The 25,114-nt window shown below is 30.6% G+C and overlaps 1 protein-coding gene across 20 annotated transcripts in view; it reads left to right on the forward strand.

Moving 5' to 3' along the window:
* The window catches only part of LOC139502669 (3',5'-cyclic-AMP phosphodiesterase 4B-like), a 255,985-nt gene that overhangs the window by 158,511 nt on the left and 72,360 nt on the right, over positions 1 to 25,114 (forward strand). For 9 of the 20 annotated variants that reach the window (XM_071292201.1, XM_071292208.1, XM_071292215.1 and 6 more), the window contains 2 exons: positions 16,596 to 16,778; positions 18,582 to 18,623. In XM_071292201.1, the coding sequence (XP_071148302.1) occupies positions 16,596 to 16,778; positions 18,582 to 18,623 (225 nt within the window). Of the gene's footprint in view, positions 1 to 727; positions 1,701 to 16,595; positions 16,779 to 18,581; positions 18,624 to 20,704; positions 21,447 to 25,114 lie in introns of those variants that run through there. The other 11 variants (XM_071292250.1, XM_071292259.1, XM_071292300.1 and 8 more) reach the window with 4 other exon arrangements.

Here is a 25,114-nt window from a genome sequence, read left to right on the forward strand (position 1 = left end):
ATTTTATTCTAGTCTACAGTGTCAGAGAGTCTCCATTAGACTAGCTACAATTCCCTTTCTTTTATTTCTTTCTTACTAATTTATATGTTTACTGATAACTGCCAGTCTACTGATTGCCTTCCTCCTGCAGATGTCAGTATAATTTTATTATCCTAGTTGTATCAGTAAAATTGTTAAAGGGGTAATTGTTACCATGGGAAAATATAACCATGGTTGAGTTAGGAAGGATGGTTGACCATGGTACAAATTAGCAAAAACCATGGTTAAAAGCATGGAGAACCAAGGTTTGACCATGGTCAACCTTGTTTTTAAGGTTTCAACCATGGTTAAACAGGGTCAACCATGGCCTCATTTTGCAGGGACAGTTCTTTAGAGCCTTTTGTTTCACTTGTTTAGGAATAGAGGGGTCAAAGTTATCTTGTTTAATTCATGTGTTGTAGGTGACAGCTTAGAGGGGTCAAAGTTATCTTTTTTAATTCATGTGTTGTAGGTGAATGCTTAGAGTGCCCAAGCTTTGTGTATTGAAAAGAATAAGGAACAATTTTATATATTTTGTACTTGGTATATTTTTATGTCTCCGTGAGTGAGTGCTGAAAAGTGTGACGAAAGTACTAACAATGAATATGATCCTATTATGTAATAGACACAAAACATTTCTTACAAAGAACTTTAAAAAATATTTAATCATAACATGCAGTTATTTATTTATATCTTGTGGAATAGGTTTGTTTAAATATTGGGAACTTAGGTGTGTTCTACAAGATCAAAGGTACTGAAATTAAATATTTCATGTGTTGATGCCTTCAATTTACAATCAGATCTTTTCTGACTACAAATTATTTACAATATTTGAATAGTTAAGTATTGGACTGATTGATTTATGTACTTATATGTGCGTGAATGCTTATTTTACCTTTTTAAACCTACCAAACATGATTACGATCATTATCGATACCTGCTGGATCAATCTATTTATTTTACAACATAAAACTTTCTGAGATGATTTGTAAAACTTTCAGAGACGTTTTGTTAAAGAAAGCATGGGAGAAAAGTTGTTTTTGTGGAAAATATTGTGTTTAGGAAGTAATTAGCACAAGCGTTCATTTAAGACGTAATCATTGTAACTCTATCTTATCATAAGTTTGTACACCAGCTGGGAAAGTTCTCATCTTTGATGTAAAAAATATCAATATGTATAAATAGGATGTACCATTTGTATGGAAGTCACTGATTATAATACGTCAAATTCTGATTTAATCAAGTTTACAGGATCTACTCAAATCATTTTCTTCTGTTTCATTTAGAAATTAAGGAGGTTAAAAGAGAACATTCAAGATAATTATAAATTTCCTGGAGTTTATGAATGATATGAATTAACAAACTTTTTGATGGTGAATATTAATTTACCTATTTTTAATGTAACTTGTTGTAACTCTTGAATAAGTATAACTGTCATATCAGCTTGAGCCTGACTAGGAATTAATGTGTGAAATGACCGAAACCAGAATGGATGTATCGGAAAATGAGGGAGTAGAGTTAGATGATGTTTTTCGTATGGATTCAGATAGGAGCAGGTCTGTCATTGAACAGTTAGTCAAGGAGAAATTTCAAACTCCAGATAAGTTTTTGTTTAAACGTTCATCATCATGGATGAATAGACCTAAATCTGTCAAACGACATGAAAAAATTAAAGCTGCCAGGTAAGATACAGTTTAATTTTAATTATTTTCAGTTAAAAGCAATATTTTATTTTCTCATACTGGAATTTAAATCTTTTTGTACTATTTTTTTTTTATATATTGTGTCTTCAAGAATTGTAAATTAAATGTACCTGTAATTTTATACTACTATAACGTCTAAGGAAACAATGTTATCTATATGGACACTACACTGACAACATATTAGATTCAGTAACTAACCTTAGGGACTGTTTATAAACCTACACTAAAGGCCAAAATAGCCCACAGTCAAATAATCTGGCCACACAAATCATTGCCAATTAGTATAAAAAGTAACCTTTTAATTCAATCTAAATAGGTGTAAAAGACATTAGAGAATTTGGTTGTTATATATAGTTTTAAAAAGTTACCACTGTATTAAAATGTGAAGACCAAAGCAGATGTAGATGGGCAGATTTGACTTTTTATAATAAATTATAACCAAGAGGACTATATTATTTTGAAATAAGAGAAATGCATGCTAAAAAGAATGATTTGAAAAACAATCAATAAAAAATGTGGAAAGAGAAAATTTTGATATTTGATAGATAATAGACTTTACCTATGCATGTGTTATTAAAGATGTATGTGGTCAGTTTTATTTGAATTAGCAAAAGATATTCTAAAGAATTCAAATTACTCAGGTCGAGTTGATGCTGCTATATTCTGAGGTTAAAATCACCCATTATACCATACAATGTGGTCTAAGGTTAAAATCACCCATTATACCATACAATATATTCTGAGGTTAAAATCACCCATTATACCATACAATATGTTCTGAGGTTAAAATCACCCATTATACCATACAATATATTCTGAGGTTAAAATCACCCATTATACCATACAATATATTCTGAGGTTAAAATCACCCATTATACCATACAATATATTCTGAGGTTAAAATCACCCATTATACCATACAATATATTCTGAGGTTAAAATCACCCATTATACCATACAATATATTCTGAGGTTAAAATCACCCATTATACCATACAATATATTCTGAGGTTAAAATCACCCATTATACCATACAATATATTCTGAGGTTAAAATCACCCATTATACCATACATTGTAGTATCATCATAGCTTCAATCATTTCAATACATTTTAATTAACTCTAGATCAAATTTAAATTAAATTGACCAGTTGTGGTTACAAACACATGTAAATTGTCAAGACTAAATACACAGGCAATTCTGGGGAATTGGTCATCTAGGGAACTATTGGTTAGTATTTAATCCATAATGTTTACCAACTTTTCTAAGAAACTTTTTATAAAGCTCATTATACACCCACTTGTATTACACTCATTAATTGGTCAAGTCTTTTGAAATAAGTATACCTCAAAGCTCTGATTCCAAACCAATTAAAAATTATTACTAGCAAATATCCAAAGTTTTCATGAAGAGCCTAAGATATTATTTTTCATTAACCTTGCAACATAACTAGTTTATCAAGCCCCTTCCAATAAATGATTATTAGAAATAATGTTTTGAAAAAATGTAAAAAAGTAACGTCTGAAAGCATCAATATATTTTCTATAAAATAAAGGGCATGTTTAAGAAGCTTAGCATATCATAAGAAAACCATTATGGGACAGCATTAGAGAACATGTTTTATGCAAATACCATTAATGCTGCTTTCATTTCTTAGATATTAGACATGTATTAGTATTAAGCTCAGTCATTAGACATTATTATGGGTTTTTAATGTTTAAAGTAAGTACAGAAAAGTATACAACAATTTACAATGAACCATTTTTTTTCATTTTAGAACAAACAATTGTTTTTATAATAACTCAGTACAAGAACTTAATTAAAAATGGATGCATTTGCTAAAATTCAGATTATGGATTATGCACTAATATGCAAAACTAGGGAGAGGGAGCTGTCCTTTTATGAGCAAACAAACTTTTGATTTGTTTGAATTATAAAGTTTATCATGAATGATGACTTTATCGATTAGATATTTAGAATATCATATCATAAGATTCATTTGAGTAACAGTTAAAGTTAAAATTTTGTTCAGGACCAGGTTGAAATTAAGTGTCTATAGAACATAGAAAATTGGTTGAAAAAATCTGTTGAAAATTAATAAGTGAAAAGAATTTCATTATGCATAATCGATTATTACATGTTAAAATATTGTATATTTATTTCTTTGAAAATTTTAATTTGATCTTATAATAAACTTATTTTTTACTTTTAAGGGAAAAACGTTATTCTGACGGTCAGATAACTTGCTATCCAAGGTAACATAATTAATAGGTTTGTTTACAAACAGAGTCTAATAGATTGTGGTGATCAAATTTTCACTAATTCATACAGAGTGTTTAGCGCTTATAGTTTTATATACCACTTAAAACAAATCTAACAAGAAAATTGATTATATATAACACAATTTACTGAAGCAGATAGTTCTGTCAAAGTAAATATTTATTGGCAGTGAAATAGATTCCCCAAACAACTATCTATGAAGGATGTTTCTGAAAAAGAAAAGCTTTGCAAGGACCAACATTAAAAATCTTACTACTCCTTGGACGTAGAGAATCTATTTGATCAAATGATGATAGGGATTGATGATGGGTTACATTGACTATCTCAAATGTCTCCGATAAAAAATACGATAAAAAACACGATTCATTTCATTAGTAGAAGACTGATGGGAATCGATTGGTATTCTGGATTCATTAGTCTTGTTGATTTCAAATTCTGAATAGTGTTAGATGTTACCTATACTTATTTTACTATTGTCTTTAGTGATAGAGAACAAAAAACAATACTTTTGATTCTGAACATACTTGTAATATTGGTAACTGGTTTACTTTTATTCCTCACCAGACAATTGGATGAAAATCTAATAATAATTGAAATATTTTTATTGGCAATTTATATTTAAGACAAAAACAAAAATCAACAACGTCATAAAGTTATTGGAATGATATTGTGCACGTCTACAAATTTTATAAACATGCTGGAACAATTAAAAATATATATAAATGTCATATTCTGAAGCAAAACACAATAGGCAGAAGTCAAGAAATGGACATTTCTTTGTCAAGGTTTATACAGATACCTATGTAGAAATGTACAAAGAACCAAATATGTCTTGGCATCTGTAATCTGTCTTATTCTTCATTACAATCAGACTTTATATTGACATCTCCTGCGGTTTTATACACAAATTGGCTGATTCTTTATGAAAAATAACCTCCATCAAATGATTATTTAATGAAAAAATGACTAAATTCTCCATATGATCTTTTATTAAAAACTATATATGGGGTTTTATTAGATTAGATTTTACTTAAGTCATTTATTTCAGTTATCTATAGTCAAGTGCTTAAAAGTTAGTTCAGGATTTTCTTGAACCGGTGATTGCTTTTGGTTGAGTTATATTGTAATCATGTGTTGACAGTCAGTTGAGCAATGTTTTAAAAATTGCTTTAATTTGGTTAAGCAATATTCTAGCTAGGATGTTATCAAATCAACATAACATCTATCTAAATTGGCAAGGATTGTCAGTTTTCCTGCTGAAGAGCATTCAGGTTCTCTTCCCCAATAATAAGTGAGTCAAGATTGCTGAAGGTGCTATTTATCATAAAAAAACTGATAAATAGTTACCTTTGGAAAGACTTTATTTATTACAGAGCCTTCTTATTTTCTAATCATTTAAGGAATACATGTAATAATTTCTTTAAAAAGTTTCCCATTCATTCCGCATTTGTCAACTTCATATTAGATTTGTTCATTTTTGCTAGGGAAAAAAATATCCTTATTTAAAAACACTGAATAATATTAAAGAGAATTTAAATTGAGGTGAAAGATAAATTGACCTGAAGTATTTAGAGATGTCATTGAATGTGCCAAGGCATGTTTATACCTTAATTAAATATTGATTCTAAGATTATATTTTCTCATCAAATTTGCGATGAAGTGGTCTGTATAAAATTAATTTCGGATATTTTCATTTTCCCTTTTATGAATTTATAGATATGTTTTGTTCTCTTTACATAAAATGCAGAATCTGATAATGAAGTTTGTGACATTAAACATGAGATGTGTTGCTATTGATTGGTTTGTCAGAGTTCTGTCAGATGACAGCTAAATGTGTTTATAGTCAATGAAAGCCTATTCTAACAAGTTAATAGTATAGTAAAGATAAAGCCATAATTGTGGCTGTAAGAAGTCAGTAAAAGTTTACATGGTTGTAACATGTTTGATCATATTGTTGAATGTTTATGCTTCAAGCTCTGATACAAATGTTAAAGCTGATGAGCATGTGTTTTTCCTCTTGTAAAGATGTTAAATTAGGTTCAGGACAATTAGTATGATGTAGTACACCAGTATTGACAATCATACAACATCTTATTTTGAAGGCCAGATATGATGTTTATGTTTTATCATATTTGACTTTGAGGACATTATATGATTTACAATGTTAGGAGCTACAAGTGATATTTGGCTTGAACAGTTAACACAGTAATACTTGACTGAATTTTTTAAACCATTATGATAGCAAGAATTATATTGCAAAGTTCTGATAAAACTTTCTGATTAAGTTTTTTATTAGACACTCTTCCAGCCTCTTGGTTCTATGTAGGCTGTAGCTTGTGTATCCTGAGAGGGGATAGGACCATTATCAGGACTCCAAGATCGGGTGTTTTTAAGCTCAGGATTTCGTGATTGATCCTTTTGGGATCTGGGAATTCTTTTTTCGAATTTCGGGGTGTCAGGATTTAAATTTCTTTAAATTTTGGGACCTCAGGATTTCATGTTTTTAAGATTGGGATTTCAGGACCCCTGAGTGACCCCGATCCCCCTCTATCCTGGAGTTGTTCACTCTATTTTTGCAAACCACATTTCCATAAATCCCCCTAACCAATTATGTATGTGGGTTATCATGGGGTATCACCTAAATCATTTAAAAATACAAATCAAAGAAAATATTAATATGTTTTAATGTTTTATTTGTAAGTTGAGATTGTTTGACAGGAGCACTCTTAGCTGTCCCGTTTGACAGTTCTATCAAGATAAGACTTTACAAATGGTTCCATAATCTGTTAGTAACTTATATGTAATCGATACCATGGCTTGCTGTATGTATTTGGTTATAAATGAGGAGTTAAATGAATTGGATGTTATAATGCATACTCATTACAGAAACTCGTACCAGGGGATTTAAAGGGATAGAAAGTTTGATCTTGGCAGTTGTGAGAATTCAGAAATAAATGTCAGAATTGCTAATTAGACCTGATGAAACTAAGTATCAGAACTTTTAATCAAATGCTATTGTAAAACCTCTTCTTTTCATCGGGTCAAAGTCCGTTAGCTCCATCTGTGGCTTTTACATACAAGATGTTGTTAGGACGTAACAATTAGGTATTATGATGTGACATGTTTGTATACCACAGGATCAATACTAAAATGTAGTCACGTAATGTAACTAAGTCCAATAATATCAGGTTCGCACTCATAACATATTCACCAGAGAATTGTTTAAAAAGATAATGCAAATGTCTTTATTTTAAATTTTTAATATGTATTGTGGTGAAAAAGTTATTGGTAATGTTCAAGTTGTGTAAATCATACATGAAAAGAATTTAAAGTTAATTGAATGAAACGGTTGACAACTGAAAAAATCAAAGAAAAACCTGTAGAGTAACTTTTTTCATGTTGTTTATATCAGTCATGCATACTACTAAACAAAACCATGTTAAAGCAGGATTATGAAAAAGAAGGAGTTCTATTGCATTATAATGTTCTGGATGATTATGTCTCTCATGTATTGCGTTCCTCTTTCATTAATTTGTTTGTAAACTTATGTGTGCATTGAATATTTTGACACATGTAGTTAAGTTATCAGGCTTTCATTTATATGGTAACTAAGAGTTAGAGGTTTAGGAGTCCAAGTTGTTTTTGCCTTTGATCCATACATATATTAAGCTAATATTGTGGTTTACTAGCATGAGCTCTTGGTGGTCTTAACTTATACCTGTTTAGTTCATAAAGGCATGTCAATGAGGGGTTAGTTGAATTTAGTGTTTCCCTTACCTACCATATTTTATGCCTCCAAAGCTAAGCTTTATACCTAAAAATGTAGACTTGCTACAATTCCCTTTCTAATATTTCTCTCTTACTAATTTATATGTTTACTGATAAGTGCCAGCCTACTGATTGCCCTTGGAGAAAGGCTTCCTCCTGCAGATGTCAGTATAATTGTAATCTCCTAGTTATAGCAGTAAAATTATTAAAGGGGCAAAATTGAAAAAAATAATAATAATTAGGAAGGGACATGTAGCAAGTCTACTAAAAATGCATACCCTTAAGTGTTTCAACACTTTTGATAGTGAATGTTTACAAGGATTGTATAGCATGGTAAACACCCATTAAATTCTTGATGTTACAAAATTGTTAGTGGTTCCTATGTACTCCAAGTAAAACAATTGAGCAAAATAGAATTATTACCTTCCTGTGACTATCAGATACTACATAGATAATATGACCTTAACTTAACACATGTCACCCAATCATAATGTCTTAGTGACATGTCAAACTCTATCTGCTGTATTGTCTTATAATGTCATTCACATGTCAATGATATTTAGTTTCATCATAGAATGAGCAAAACATCAAAAGTGTATCCTTCTCCAATGCTGATATCTTTGCTATTACATTAACTTGGACATTCAGTCATATACTTGCCAACATCTTCTGTATCCTTCTATGTCAGTTAGTTGTCAAAGATATATGGTGTATCATTAAGTGTGCTTCAATTGACAGTATTTGTCAAAGATATATAGATATATGGTGTATCCTTGTGTTTGTCAGTCACTTTATAAAGATACAACATGTATATGGTGTACCTTTGTTTGCGTCAGCTACTTGTCAAGGAAATATGGTGTATCCTAGAGTGTGAACCTTTAACTAAAAAGCATTGATGATGTATTCTGGTTTGTGTCAGCTACTTGTCAAGGAAATATGGTGTATCCTAGAGTGTGAACCTTTAACTAAAAAGCATTGATGATGTATTCTGGTTTGCGTCAGCTACTTGTCAAGGAAATATGGTGTATCCTAGAGTGTGAACCTTTAACTAAAAAGCATTGATGATGTATTCTGGTTTGTGTCAGCTACTTGTCAAGGAAATATGGTGTATCCTAGAGTGTGAACCTTTAACTAAAAAGCATTGATGATGTATTCTGGTTTGTGTCAGCTACTTGTCAAGGAAATATGGTGTATCCTAGAGTGTGAACCTTTAACTAAAAAGCATTGATGATGTATTCTGGTTTGTGTCAGCTACTTGTCAAGGATATATGGTGTATCCTAGAGTGTGAACTTTTAACTAAAAAGCATTGATGATGTATTCTGGTTTGTGTCAGCTACTTGTCAAGGATATATGGTGTATCCTAGAGTGTGAACTTTTAACTAAAAAGCATTGATGATGTATTCTGGTTTGTGTCAGCTACTTGTCAAGGATATATGGTGTATCCTAGAGTGTGAACCTTTAACTAAAAAGCATTGATGATGTATTCTGGTTTGTGTCTGAGTTACTTGTTAAAGATATATTGTGTATCATGGTTTGTTTTAGTAACTTTTGAAAAATACAAGGTGTATGATATTCAATGATCTTTATCAAATGTGGTATGATGGCCAGTGAGACGACTCTCCAGAAGAGACCAAATGACTAAAGAAGCTACCAACTGTAACCTTTGCCCATATAAATAATTTGCTTAAAATAATATTAATATTCAGACAATGACATTGACCTAAATGAAGAAGATGTTGAACCCAAGTCAACCAACAAAAACTTTATAACTTTTTTCATTTATATTTGATTACTGTTTACTGCTTTTAAGTTTGTGGGTTTTAACACACTGCATGTTATTTAAGTTATTACGTTAAACAAATATGGATTTAAATTTTCAATAAATTATAAATATTTACAGTATTTCTTTAACTTTTTTTTTTTAATTTCTTTAATTCCTTGCTAACTTTTTTTTAATTGCTCTAATTATTTGCTGACATTTGACAGGTGTACATCACACACACAGGTACAACATTGTGTAGATGAATTGAATAAAGTTTTCCTTATCCCATTTAACTGAAAGTGTTTCCAAGAATTTCTTCCCTGAACATTTCTATGAACTATGTCTTTCAGTAAAAGTTTAATTCCTTGCTAACTTTTTAACCGGATTTTTGTGACAAAAATGTCGGTTATTGATTTGGGGATGTACGGCGGGCGGCCGGGCGGCCGGGCAGTCGGGCAGTCGGGCAGTCGGGCGGTCGGGCGGCCGGGCGGGCGGCAATCAAATGTTGTCCGTGCATTAACTCATGAACCGTTCAACCAAAGCTTTTAAAATTTTAATATGTTGTTACTGACAACTAAATGAAGGTCAAGTTCAATAATGGCGATTTTGACTTTTACCGTTCAGGAGTTATGGTTCTTGAAAGATTGAAAAATGGAGTTTCCAGTCGTGTCCGTGCATTTACGCATGAACTGTTCTACCAAAGCTTCCCAAATTTTAATATGTTGTTACTGATGACAAAATGGCGGTCAATTTCAATAATGACGATTTTGACTTTTACCGTTCAGGAGTTATGGTTCTTGAAAGATTGAAAAATGGAGTTTCCAGTTGTGTCCGTGCATTTACGCATGAACTGTTCTACCAAAGCTTCCCAAATTTTAATATGTTGTTACTGATGACAAAATAGAGGCCAAGTTAAATAATGACGATTTTGACTTTTACCGTTCAGGAGTTATGGTTCTTGAAAGATTGAAAAATGGTGTTTCCAGTCGTGTCCGTGCATTTTCTCATGAACCATTCAACCAAAGCTTTTGAAATTTTTATATGTTGTTACTGATGACAAAATAGAGGTCAAGTTCAAAAATGACGATTTTGACTTTTACCGTTCAGGCGTTATGGTTCTTGAAAGATTGTAAAATGGCGTTTCCATTCACGTTGTTGCATTTACTCACGAACCATTCAATCTAAGCTTTTCAAATTTTAATATGTTGATACTGATGACAAAATGGAGGTCAAATTTGATATTGACGATTTTCACTTTCACCATTCATCAGTAATGGTTCTTGTGATATTGCCAGGACACAAATAAATATTAATAAATCCGGTTTGCTGTCGTTGTGACAGCCTCTTGTTTTTAATTGCTCTAATTATTTGCTTACATTTGACAGAAGGTGTACATCACACACACAGGTACAACATTGTGTAGATGAATTGAATAAAGTTTTCCTTATCCCATTTAACTGAAAGTGTTTCCAAGAATTTCTTCCCTGAACATTTCTATGAACTATGTCTTTCAGTAAAAGTTGTGAAATATAACACATATTTTCCTCATTTATCAGTTATAAATAAATAAGTTACCTACACTAAATTTTAACTCTATTAGGCAAGATGAATTCAGCCCATTTTGATTGTTCTGTAAATCTCCTTTTAGTTTTCATACTTTCAGATGTTTTGTTTTTTTGTTTTTTGTTTTTGGCTTTCTGAACATTTTTGGTCTTTAAAGCATACATGATGAAGGTTATATCCAAAAGGAAATTTAGTCTTATATATGCTTTATATGCATTAAAGCATATATAATTCTTATATTTAATGTTGCATTTTGAATCTCAGAGAGTGTGAAACTCAATTTTGAGTATTCCCTTTCAAATGTTTTTGTTATGGACAATATGTAGTATACCAACTTTCCAAGGGATAAAGTATTTGACAGGAACAAACTTAAAGTACATATTTGTTAGATGTCTAGTAAGGAAACGTATTAATTGCAGTATTGGCTGCTACAATTATTTATTACATGAAACATATATTTTTCAGTCTATGAATAGACTACTGATGGAAAGATATTATCAGAGAAAATTTGGGCAAAGATCCAATGTAGAAATTAGAAAGGGGGGTTTTAACCTATTTGCTCTCTTTTATGGCTGAAGATGGATCAATGTTATTGTGGCTTACTTTTATTACCTAGATTACACTGAGAACTGAGGGATTTACTCAGGAAAACGTCTAATTTATGTTTGATAATTAGAAATATATGTAATATTTTGGTATTCGTTAGTTTGTATAAATTTTCTTTAAAGATACATTCTTCAATTTGATTCCTTGACTTTTCTTTGCTCTCTATTTAATGATGATAAGCTGGTATTATCATTTAAAGTTAAATTAGATAAGAATTTATATAAATCTAATCAATAACCCATAAAGGGAATCCTTTTACAACAATATTATGGACAATATGATTGGAAAAAAGTAAAACAAGAACCTAATATAATACTATCGTGTTATGGACAGGATCAGAGCCTAACACGTCATGTGTCGTACATAACTATTACAACATATCTCATAATAATCAAATATTATTTTATATATTAATTTTACACCTGGATCTTATTTCTAAACAGGTAATAATATAATTGCCTAGACACATGAGAGTTGGTAAATGCTCATATTAAAAAAGATATTAAGATTGAACCTGGAAGATATTATCCTTAATGTGATGACAAAAAGTCACATGTATTTTACTTAAGGATTGACTCTGGAAGATGTTATCAAATTATAATCCTGGTACTTTTGATAACTATGATCACTAATGAGATTACCAGAGATAAAACTCACTTTAAAGTTATATCATAAATAAACATTTTTAACTCAGTCATACAAAAACAACAGAACTAATCATATTGATGCAGATTTTATTGACCTTTGGTGTAATAGCTATCTGTTAAGATTCTTTCTCACTGATTCTTCATCAAATATTACTTTTCCAGATCATGCAAGCCCATTACCTAAAGGTACGCCTGATCTTTAAGTACACTACATACACCCTAATGTGTACACTTTTTAATTGATTAATTAATAGCAATTTGATAATGAGAAACTGATTTTCTTATCATATTATTACTTATTATTGATAATGAAGTGGTGTACATTATGTACCTGATGGTTGTCCTATAATCGTCGCTCTGGGCTTCCAAAATGTTGTAAATTACAATTTTTCAAGAAAAAAATATCTCACAAACAGGCTTTGAAAATTTTGACAAAATGCATGCTTCCAAAATGTTGTATGTGAACTTGAACATTTTTGTAAATAGCAGTGAAATAAAAACTTTGACATTTCTGGATTATGCGAGAACTTCAATTATTTTCACAGAAATAAAGAAAAGTATAATTATTATATTCCCAAAGCCCCTTACCTTAACCTTAATTCTCTCTGCGCCAGAAGTCACATAAGGCCTCCTGTTCCCAATGCCATAATACAACAATTTTCAAGTTTTCATACAACATTTTGGAAGTAAACTTTACAAACAAATGACATTGGCAATTTTGTAATATGTCTTATTTCAAACGTTTTGATTGGTCTAACAGTATGCTATTTTGTAATACCAAAGATTTCCTCCCGTCCAGACCATTGGTGTCAAAAAAGTATTTCTAGCCCAAAAAGTCATATACAACATTTTGGAAGCCCAGCGACGCTATGTTTATTGATAAAGAAGTGGTGTACTCATTGGTTGTTCTTTGTTTATTGATAAAGAATGGGTGTGCATAATGTACCTGTTGGCTGTTCATTGTTTATTGATAAAGAAGTGGTGTACATTGTGTACCCATTGGTGGTCCTATGTTTATTGATAAAGAATTGGTGTGCATAATGTACCTGTTGGCTGTTCATTGTTTATTGATAAAAAAGTGGTGTACATTGTGTACCCATTGGTGGTCCTTTGTTTATTGATAAAGAATGGGTGTGCATAATGTACCTGTTGGCTGTTCTTTATTTATTGATAAAGAATGGGTGTACATAATGTACCTGTTGGCTGTTCTTTGTTTATTGATAAAGAATGGGTGTGCATAATGTACCTGTTGGCTGTTCTTTGTTTATTGATGAAGAATGGGTGTACATTGTGTACCCATTGGTTGTCCTATGTTTATTGATAAAGAATGGGTGTGCATAATGTAATGATTATACATCCCTTTTAATCTTTTACCTGTCTTTGATGTACCAGTACCTATTTATTGTCCAATTTTTATTGATGAAGAATTGGCTGTAAATAATGTACATGCTTATGGTCCTATGTTTCTTTTACAAGATTGGATGCATAAGTTCTTTTATAATGGCCACTGTCAGACTACCACCTCAGATAACAAAAATTCATTGCAAGACATAATTTAAAAGATGAAAATATTAAAATAAATTGAACAACTAGCAAGAAAATTGATAAAAACTTGTATGATTTATGACATAATAAAAGACAAACATTCTGTAGCTAATTAGCGATAGATTTTTACTGTCATATTTATGTTTGCTTATGGATAGATTCAGCTCTTAATTCAATCATTCTGTTTACATATAGTGTAATGATTAATTACTATGGGAGAAACATTTTTTGTAATCACTTTTCTTAAGGGAGAAGGCTGGAGCTGTTTAAGATCTTAAGCTAATAAGACTTTTGTAAAATTGTCAGCCTAGACTCTACAAACCATGTAAGGTGACCTGCTACTAATTTGGTAGAAAAGTCTATAAGAATTGATTTATTAATGAATGGTATGGAAATAAAGATTTAAAAAGCTTTTTTCACCATTTGAGTTTAGTAATTGAATTTTATTGGCTGTTTTTATGAGATAGAATAGATATTGCACATACAATTCATTAAACGCATTCAGCTTCTTAATGAAAAGCCTTTTAAAAATCAATTCAGAGAAAGAAATGAACTATTATAAGAAGTTTCTGGTGACATCGGTTTGCATGTTAATTCCTTTCATTGGAGTTTATAATCTTGCAGTGGAAGAAGTCACCCATTAGAAATATTTATATAGTAGATATTTTCTTTGTGTTGTCACATTTGTTCACCTATACAAATGTTCTATACAAATGTTCTTCTATTTTCACTTTTGTTGCATGGTCACCATTATACCAATGCAAAGAAATAAAAATAAAAAAGAAAAGTATCTGGTTATATAGAGTACATATAAACTATAAATGTATTATTAATCATGTTACTTCCATTAGCCAGTGCAATTTACCTGTTTTCTGTGAGGTATTAATTCAGGATTGCTAAGATAAATAGCTTAATCAGATGAATTTACTATAGATTTAACCAATTCCAGCTCTATCTTTGTAGCTAGTAGCTATACCTTTTTTGAAACATTGACATATTGCTTGTTATTTCTCTTCCAATATTTAACTATAGACATATGAAAACAAGAGAGCTTGAGTATTCAAAAGTGGAAATTTTTGAGAACTCTTCATCCCTACCCTACCCAGGCTTGTGAATCTCTAATTTGTCTATAAGTAACAAGTTATCACTGTTATACAAGAAGTCTATAGGGTGTTGTGAAATGAAAGCTTATCCATTATTTTTGGTTTTAATTTCAGTCAATTTTTATCAGGTATTTTCCATCTCCAAATGTTGCTATGAAATAAATAAAAAATTGTGAACATTTAAATTTCTATGTTTAACGACACGTTACATGTCTGGAGTGATTCCAGATGCTACATGTAGGCGCAACTATATTTTGAAATAAATTGTATAACATTTAGAAACTCAACCTGTTTCAACATTAAAACGTCAAATACCTTACAAAGGATATATTTACAACATCTTGTTTAAAAATGACAAATACTTGGTTAATGATGTATTATGTATTGAATGACGTATGATATGTGTGACGATAAAATAAAATGTAAATGTGACGTGGATAATGTATTGTATATAGGAGAATTGAAGGATCAAAGAAATTCTAGTTATTTGAAATGTTTCTGTAAGTTTAATTTTGAGCAGGGTTATTGTGGAAGGAAAAATAGGATTGGGGTTTAAGAGTAAAGGTGTTTTGGTAAGACACTGTCAAGGTGACCGTGTTTTAGGAGTAAATAAATAAGAGGATACAATTAGTCATTTGGTGAGGGGACTAATTAGGAGAATGATACAGAAGTTTGTAAAAGAATGATAATATACTGAATGTTAAACATATGACATCAGATTTTAAGAAAAAAAGTTGAGCAGTGTTAAAAATAAATGATATTTAGTAAGATGATTGCTGGGTTGCTGTCTTGTTCATGTCCATCCCAATTTTGGTTGTTGTATGTTAAGAAAGATATTGACAGTGACCGTTCACAGGCATAATGGGTTACTGGCATAGTAACTATTAGTGAAGGTTCATTGACATCCTATTACACTTTCATGTTTGTTGATGTGTGTCTGATAAGTTTGGTTTCCCATGATTCAGCATCCATCCTTTACATTATCTTCATATCATATCTCCAGACCATACCATTTAAATCAAAACACTTGATTTAAAGTTTTAAGATAGTGATCTTAAATGTTGTTGCCAATATTTACCAATTCTAAAAGAAAAAAGAAACTCTTGGATATCAAGACAAAAAAGTCACAAATAACCCTCTCCTCAAAGTATATATTTTTCAGTGTATAACATTTAGATATTAACCATATATATAATAACTAGGGCGTTTGGCATAGTGCGATCTGGTGCCTCCATATCTCAGTGGCATGAGTTTGAATCCCGTCCAGGGAAGAACAAAAAGTTTGTTGCCACTGTTATTTAGATGAATAGTATATATATATATATATATATAAATGATGTTGACACTATATGTCATTGTGTCATCAAACACCAAAATAAAGATATATCAACATACTAGAGTATTCTCAACATACTAGAGTTTTCTAGAATTCAATTTATATAAATCATCTGTAGTTTAGAATCGGATTTGAAAGAATAGCTAATGTTCAGCCATCAACAAGTTTGTTTTTTAAAAGAAAAGAAAAAGATATAGTTACTCTTGACAAGAACCTTTACATTATCACACAGTAGCTTTATATTAGTTTATTTCTCTTTCAGTTTTGATGTAGAGAATGGAACTGGCCCAGGTCGTCCTACTCTTGAGGGTTCAAGTCCGTCTTCCAGTCGTCTTGTCCTACAAAACCTTCCACAGAGACGAGAATCTTTTCTCTACAGATCAGACAGCGACTATGACTTGTCTCCCAAATCAGTTTCCAGACACTCCTCCATGCAAAGTGAGATGTAAGTATTAGTAGTGGATCTTATAAGAATTTTATGGGTTCTTGATTAGATTAATAAAATTGATTAGATTAATAAAATTCTAGTAGTGGATCTTATATTATTTTAGTCAGAATAGAACATTCAGTAAGATTAATACATGCTGACAAAATAAAAGGTCTGGTAAAAGAAACAATTAATGTTTAAAATTTGCTGTTGAAGAAAAATCTCTTTCTTTTCAAATAATTTCATCATCTCCAAGCATATTAGAGTTACCTCCCATTTAAAGTCATAATACAGTGTTGAAGCCTACCAGAGTTACTTCCCTTCCAATGTTGAACTTCTTCAAATTGTAAACTGATCTTATTTGTGATGTAAATGTATTGATTTCTGTTCTCCAGATGGTGTCTATGATGTATTATAGATGATATTACGTCAGTTTTAGATGTTTTATTTTCCAACATGACATCTGTCATATCTATCCTATTTCAGATCTGATGAGAAATATCTATAAGCTTATATTTTTATCTGGACAGATTTGTACCAAAGACTGAACTGACATTTCTCCTGGAATGTTTTAGGTAGTTCAGATGTTAGTTGGATCATGAAGGACACAGTTATGCATTGCTATTAAGACTTTTCTGTTATCAGTATTCAGTTTTAAAATTGTAATACACTATAATGTCAATCAATATATCATTTTTGTTTCAAATGCAGAAAACTTTGGCTTTCTTTCCAATGTAATTGTCATATATGTTATTGTCCTTCAAATTTTCTTATTTGTATCCCCTAATAAAGAAGTCCAAGTCTTTCATCAAAGTTTTTTTTTTTTTTTTTTTAAATAATTGATTCAATATTTGGTCTGCATCTTGATAATGCTGTGCAAAAACTTCCTGTTTTGCAATTCTGTATTTGAAATTTTACAACACGGATTGTAAAAAGTTTTCTTGGCTTCTATGGCTGGGCTTAATAATTTGACAGCCTTTTTTCTCCCCTTATTTGTTTTCTCACTACAACTCAACATTATCTAACGGCAGACCAAATATAAAACCATTCCCTTTCATAGAAGCCTAGAAAACTTTGAAACGAGTAGTCAATTTTTACTTCCAACCCTTAGCAACTTTTGTAAGCCAATAGTTAGACTTACAATTCTAATTGTACAAAGAAATTTTTGTCATGGTTTTCTTGGCTAAGAAATCAATTTTTACATCCAGTGTACAGCCACTTCCTGTTGGCCGATATATTGAAATTAAACAGCATTCATTATACAAGAAAATTTTCATTAAAGCTTCTTAAGATGACAGCCCTTTTCCTCTCTTTATATTAGATGTCTTTTGGGAAAAGGGGGTTTAATTTGTTAGTTCTTTTTTTATTGCCAATCCACCAAGCTCTTTAAGAATTGGCAGACATGATTGGTAATGTGCCTGTTGAATGATACAGTCCTCTAGACTCTATAGAGTTTAAAAATACTTTGAATTATTATCTTGTATCAAATTTCAATTTTCTAACATTAAGTATGTTATCACTGTACAAATGAACTATTTATTTCAGCTTTGGTAGACACCTTTACTTTTTATTTCAGCTTCAGAAAAATATTTGAACTCTTTGTTTCAGCTTGAGACATCCAAAACAGAGCTTTTAATTATTTTTTTCAGCTTTTGGTAATGCATATTAATAGTACAGAGCTTTTTAAGTATTTTTTTCAGCTTTAGGTAGTATTAGTAATTTATAGTTATTCAGTATTTCAAATCAGTGTTTTGGCTTTTGCTTTTAGATGTAAAGATTAAAACCTTTAAAAGTACATCTTTGTGAATTTTGTCATTGAAGGTCACCACCGACACCAACATCAAACTCCACTAAAGGTCCCCAGTAAGTGACTTTGCTATGTTTTTACTAACATACCAAATGTTTAGATAGTCTGCAAAACTTTCTTTTATTCACAGCTGTTTGATATTTACTTATTGATTTATATTACTACTTTGTTAGCTGTGTAATAATATAAATTGTATATAATTACTTCACACAAATATTTAACTTATAATTGCACTTATGTGTATCTTATTTCTGTACTGTGATGTATCAAACATTTATGTGTTGGCTGCAGTAAAACATTAGAGTTACCTCCCATAGACCAGAGATAAATGTTTACAATGATTTTTTTGCAATCTAATATTTCATGTTCTGTTAAGGTAAATCAGACATTATGATTAACTGTGTCTAAAATATCATTTGAATATAAGTTAAGTTTTTTATGACCTTTTTTTTCCTTTCAATTTTTTTTGATAGTTTATTGACTTTAAAATAAAATAATTTAATTGCCATGCCATGCCATGCCATTAACCCACAGCTGCTAGTATCAGTTATCTTTTTTTTTGAATATATCAAATGATTTTCTAAAAATTTCTTCAGTTTTTATTTGCATTTCTGTCAACAAGATATATTGATTTAAAAACATACAATCATCAAATTTCCTTCAATAAATAAACAAATGAACTACATGCTAAACAAGCAGCTAGAAAATTGTGCTGATTTCTGCATGTTAGTATGGCTATCTGTTTGTCTGTATGTGATGATGTATTATGTTGCTGTGCTTTTTCTAGATCTCTATCCAGAATACCATATTGGTCAAAACATTCTAAATTCAATTGTAGTGCACAACTTACAAATTGTTATTTGATAAAAGTTTTCTTATTTATCAGATCAAATACAATGTATATAGTAGTTATCATGCACACTTTTATAAAAATATGAAATCTTAGATTGTTATGACATTTTATATTTGTTTCAATGGTCATTGTGTTTATGTGTTCTGAAAGAAAGTTGAAAATCTTTTTGTATGGTAAATGAAAGTTCAATGGGAGATAACTTTGGATTCACATCACCATCATTTTTATCGTTATCTCCCATACAAATTAATTATAAAATGTCATGATACAAAGTTTTCAAAATAATTTTTTTTAATACCAAGTTAGATTATAGATGTTTTTGAATTGACATAGTTTTGCCTAGAATTACAACCCTTTTGTTGCCATAATTGATTTAATATGTGCACAAATTTCTTCATGAATCAGCCAAAAAGGTATAACAAAAATACTGAACTCCAAGGTAAAAATACCAAAAAAGGGGAATAAAATCGGACAAAATCAAGTGTTATAAACTAATTCAATAAGTGACAAACAAGCCATATTCTTGACTTGGTATAGGCATCTTAAGAAAGTGGTGGATTAAACCTGGTTTTAAAGCTAGCTAAACCACCCTCTTGTATGACAATTTTTTATAGTTCCATTATACATGTGTATTGACAAAATTTGATAAGCAATCCAAACAGACACAAGAGTTTGATGTAGCTTCAATACTTTGTTTTTACCTATATTAACTTATTTATACCAAATTCAACTTGTTATACATGTACTGACTACTAGACATTAGAATGTTTTTAATTTCTTTCAGCCTTGCTTAATTATAATCAGTAGGATCTAGTAATTTATCTCTTATAAGACTATTTGTACCATATTTTTAAATTTGCATCTCCAAAATGGTGACCAAGGGGAACAAGACAAGATATGTCACATTGAACCCTCTTTATAAGATGTTTATTCTTCTGTACTTCATATGAATTATTATAGAATATTTTCTTTACACTGCATTTAATTTATATTAAAAACAATCTTTCTCAAGCAATGGACTGATATTTTTTACCTATTTAAACTTTGGAAGATGTCTAAGCCTATTTGTTATTCAGAAAGGGGAACTCCTCTTAGTTAAGCACAGGAATAGATTTAAGAATATTAAACATTGTTGTAATGTTTTTTGAATAACATTCGTAGATAAGATTTGGTATGTCAGATTATATCATGAATTACAAAACATAATACATATATAAGATATGTTTCAATCCAATGAATATTCAGTGACTGAAATAAGAATGATTATTTCTGAATATTTACTCATTTGTACATGGCCAACTCTTGGATATCAGGCAGCAGTTGGCAGAAATTCCTCATCTGTTAATGAATTAAAACTAAAATAGATTTGTTATATTTTGTTTGTAGACCCTTTTGTGACACATGTTTTAACTTTATTATTGAGTGCTTTAAAGCACCATTAAACTTCAAAAGATATGACTATAAAGCATAAAATTTAACTGAATCATTATGTAATACAGGTGCATTATGCATTCAGTCTTACATGTGAAGTAACGTTTTATAAATTAGCCTATTTATATATACGAGGATAGGATCAGATAAATCACAATTTATATGATAACCTTTGTATAACAGATGGGTGATCCGTTTTATCAACTATTAGTTACTGTGCGTTATACCTGCATTATTCCTTCCGTGTAGTACCTGTAATTAGCAATATAATTATCTGTGAGTACTTGTGGAGTACCTGCAATGAAGTAGAACAATTTCAACTGTTTCATCTGGGATTAAGTGTTTGTGTTCTTCCTTTACCACTAACATTAGAGATCTGACCAATGGGATGTAACCGCTGACCAGTCTAACGTAATTACAGGGATGTCAATAAACTGTCAACGATTATTGGCTTTTATGAAACAATCCATTTAATCTTACTTTTGTATCGGATGCTTTCATCAGAGGAAGGTAGCAGAAAAGTTTATTTTGGGAAATCAGCGACATCATTGTAACCAAGGTTTCTTTACTGTTTGGTAACATCTTATTAACGAAGGTAAGTTCCTACATTTATTACTAATTAATTATATCATTAACTACTCTGTTGGACATCTTTGCAGTTTTTTGTTCATTATTGAAATACTTTATGCAGTTAAAGAAACTTACACTAATCTGCACCATAAAGTAAGAGACATAAAGGGAAGGTTTGCATATTAAAACTCAAAACATTCTAGATTTTCCTTGATTTTCTATTTAATTTCTTTTTTGTTTCAATCATTAATGTGCATTGATTATACAATCGTTCAATGCTAAAGCATGTTGATGGGTTTCTTTAATTCACTTAACTAATATACATGTTCACTTCAATTTTTTATTGAATTAATGATGAAGATATCTTCCCAAAGATTATAATATTAATTGCCAAAGGCTGATCTTCTCCAAATTATGATATAACATGTCAGTAGAGTTAATGAAAAACAAAAAAATACATTTTTCTGCGCAGGATTAATGTGTTTTAACTTTTGCTTTTTCTTCCACTGAATGAAATAAATTTTTCTGTAGTAAACAAGATTTGTCACTTTCCTGAGATATTTTATAACAGACCAAAACTATGTTCTGATACTGTTCATTGTGAAATATTTGGAATACTTTTAAACATCAACAAGATTTGTTATTTTTATTTGTGGACCTGAGAGAGCATTAATGTTAACATCAACATTTGTTCTATAAACAGAAACAGCTATATATATATGTTGATATTAATCTATATGATAATTTTACATGATGTATCTAAGACAATGTATATCAGGGTCTATATTATGACATGTATATCAGGGTCTATATTATGACATTGCCAAACATAATATTGGGGTATTGGTACTTTGTGGAGAGAGATGTTTATGTATTGAATGAAGTGAAATTTACTAAAAACTGTTAAATTTCCCTGGATTTACTATCATGAGAGAAAAAGTGTATGACGTAGACTTCTTCTGATTTTGTAACTGAGCTTTGAGTTTGAATCCACTACATTAACTGACCTTTCGTTGGCAGGTTATTGACTACAAGAGCTGGCATCCAATATCTTGTGAACTTGGTTTGATCTCTTTATGAGGGGTGATGTAATCCTAATGGCCTTTTAATAAGAGAAAAAGCTTAGTTAATATCAATAATTCAAGTTACATTAGTGTTGAGTAACAAATTACAGGAATTCTGACATATTCTATTGCTGTATATTAATGTTAATAGCAAAATATATTTTTTTGGATTTTTGTAGAACATTGTTGATACCTCCTCAGAGTGCCTGTCTGTAGAAATCATGACTATCTAGTAATTATTATACTCTTGATACTGTTAATTGTATTCCGTCATGTGGGGGATATGAGAATGCGTCATGAAGCAGAGTGGGGGATATGGGAATGCTTTTATCTGTCCTTCTTCCGTCCATTAGAGATTGACATCAGCAATATCTCTGATGTCTGTTTGAAAAATCAAAGTCGAACAAATAATTTTAAAGGAGTTATGCCCATTTGAAATATAAATGCTGAGGAAAACATGAAAAGGCTTTTCACAAGTACATTTCTCATTGGAGTTAAAATTGTTGAAACTTATGTCAAAGATTCACACAATAAATATCTCAGGCGAGTTGGAAAATAGGAATTGATCAAATATGTTCTTGGAAGTTATGACCCTTTGAAATGTATATGATATTTAAGATCAGTATTGTAATACCTCTCCCATATGTATCAGTAATCTTTATGCTGTCATCCTAAGACACTTTCCAAAATTATCAATGCTGTTTATGATATACTTTCTCACACCACCCTATCTCTCAAATTACTACCTAGTAAATTACCAAACCCACATGGTAAAGTCAGCTATTAAAGGCCTTAACTTACAGTAGAAAAAATAACAATGTCCTGATATGCAGGCTAATATCTATTTAACAGACTACAACACAGGTTTTTACTTCAATCTTTTTGTTAATTAGGTATTAGGCTAAAGACCCATGGTATTACTTATAATCCTGTGTTGTATTGAATGATGGTAGTCACATTGAGTATTGGCAATTAAGAGGGTCCTCATTTGAGAACCGTAGGAAATAAGGACTTCAATTATTATATTCTTTTCTATTGATGACTCTGGTTTGCAGCTTGAAGTGTCTCAATAACAGTTCCCATAACAGTTGCAAAACATATCCTTTTATATCTAATATTTTCATGGGAAATTTAACCTTTTTACTTTAAATCTTTTTTGTTAAAAAAAAAAAAAAAAAGAAAGGTTATCAAGATATGATACTAGAAATGAATGTAACATTTGAAATAGATTCATTATTTTATTGTTATCTTGGACAGAAATCTTTGTGATTTTCAATGTTTGGTGGGCCCTCCAATAAAACATCAATATTTGTGATGATTTGTCCTTTGTTAAAGATATCATTTAAGTAATGTCAATACAGATTTTGTTAGAACATTACATAATGATGCTACAATCAGTCCTCAGTAATGATAATTGTCAGTTTGATTGAGAAATTAAATATGATTTGTTTTGTACACATTACCAAGCAATATAATGTTAAAGGGTAGAGTTTGACTTCATTATATTTTTTATTGATGGATTTTTTATCAGATTCAAATCAAAGTTTTACTCAGATAATAATAACTTCAAGTTGCATACTGATTGTAATGATTGAACAGTTGTACTGACAGAAATAGTGAATACTAATCTGACAAAGTTTGTTGTATATTTCTGAGCTTGTTTTAAAAGTAAGTTTGTTTCTTTTGTATATTTCTGAGTTTAAGAATCGTTCCTACGTGCAGTGGGCATTTTCATAAACTTATTGAACTAATCAGTATAGAGTATTTCTAACAATACAATGTGAAGTGTACTGTTAGGAGTGTTATGTATTTCTAACAATACAATGTGAAGTGTACTGTTAGGAGTGTTATGTATTTCTAACAATACAATGTGAAGTGTACTGTTAGGAGTGTTATGTATTTCTAACAATACAATGTGAAATGTACTGTTAGGAGTGTTATGTATTTTTAAAAGTTCATTAATGTTAAGCTCTCAATGTCTGTTATGAGGTGTCAGAAAACTACTTATTCTAGTACTTTCATGGTTTAACTTCTAATGATAGCTGTGCACCCTGCATGGATACTAACCAAAATAGAAACAATATTAACCACACTTGTTACCAGGAATGATGAAAATACAATGTATTCTCCAGTAACTAATTTTTACTCAGCTTATGTTTTTCCACTTTCCAGGTAAAGCTTTTCCACATGTTTTTTACCTACCGGTAATAGATATAAAAAGATGTGGTATCATGAGTACTTTGACCTATAACTGTTTTACTTTTACAAATTGTGACTTGGACGGAGTTGTCTTGTCTCAGTCTTCAACACAGAGCCTTGGTTAACATGTAACAGCAAGCTATAAAGGGCCCCTAAATGACTAGTGTTAAACCGTTCATACGGGGAAACCAACGTTCTAATCTATATTAAACATGAACCACATGACAACCACTGAGCATCAGATTCCTGACTTAGAACAGGTGCAGACAAATGCAGCAAGGTTAAAAGCTTATGCTTTTTTTTCACTTTCCATGTAAGCTTTTCCATCTGTTTATCCAACAATTGTATAATCACTCATTCTTTCTTATTCTGTTACCAGTTGTTGACCATTAAATATAGAAAATATGGAGATGTGGTATGACGCAGCCAA

Source organism: Mytilus edulis, chromosome 1 (assembly GCF_963676685.1).
Source record: "Mytilus edulis chromosome 1, xbMytEdul2.2, whole genome shotgun sequence".
In the NCBI taxonomy this organism is placed as follows: Eukaryota; Metazoa; Mollusca; class Bivalvia; order Mytilida; family Mytilidae; genus Mytilus; species Mytilus edulis.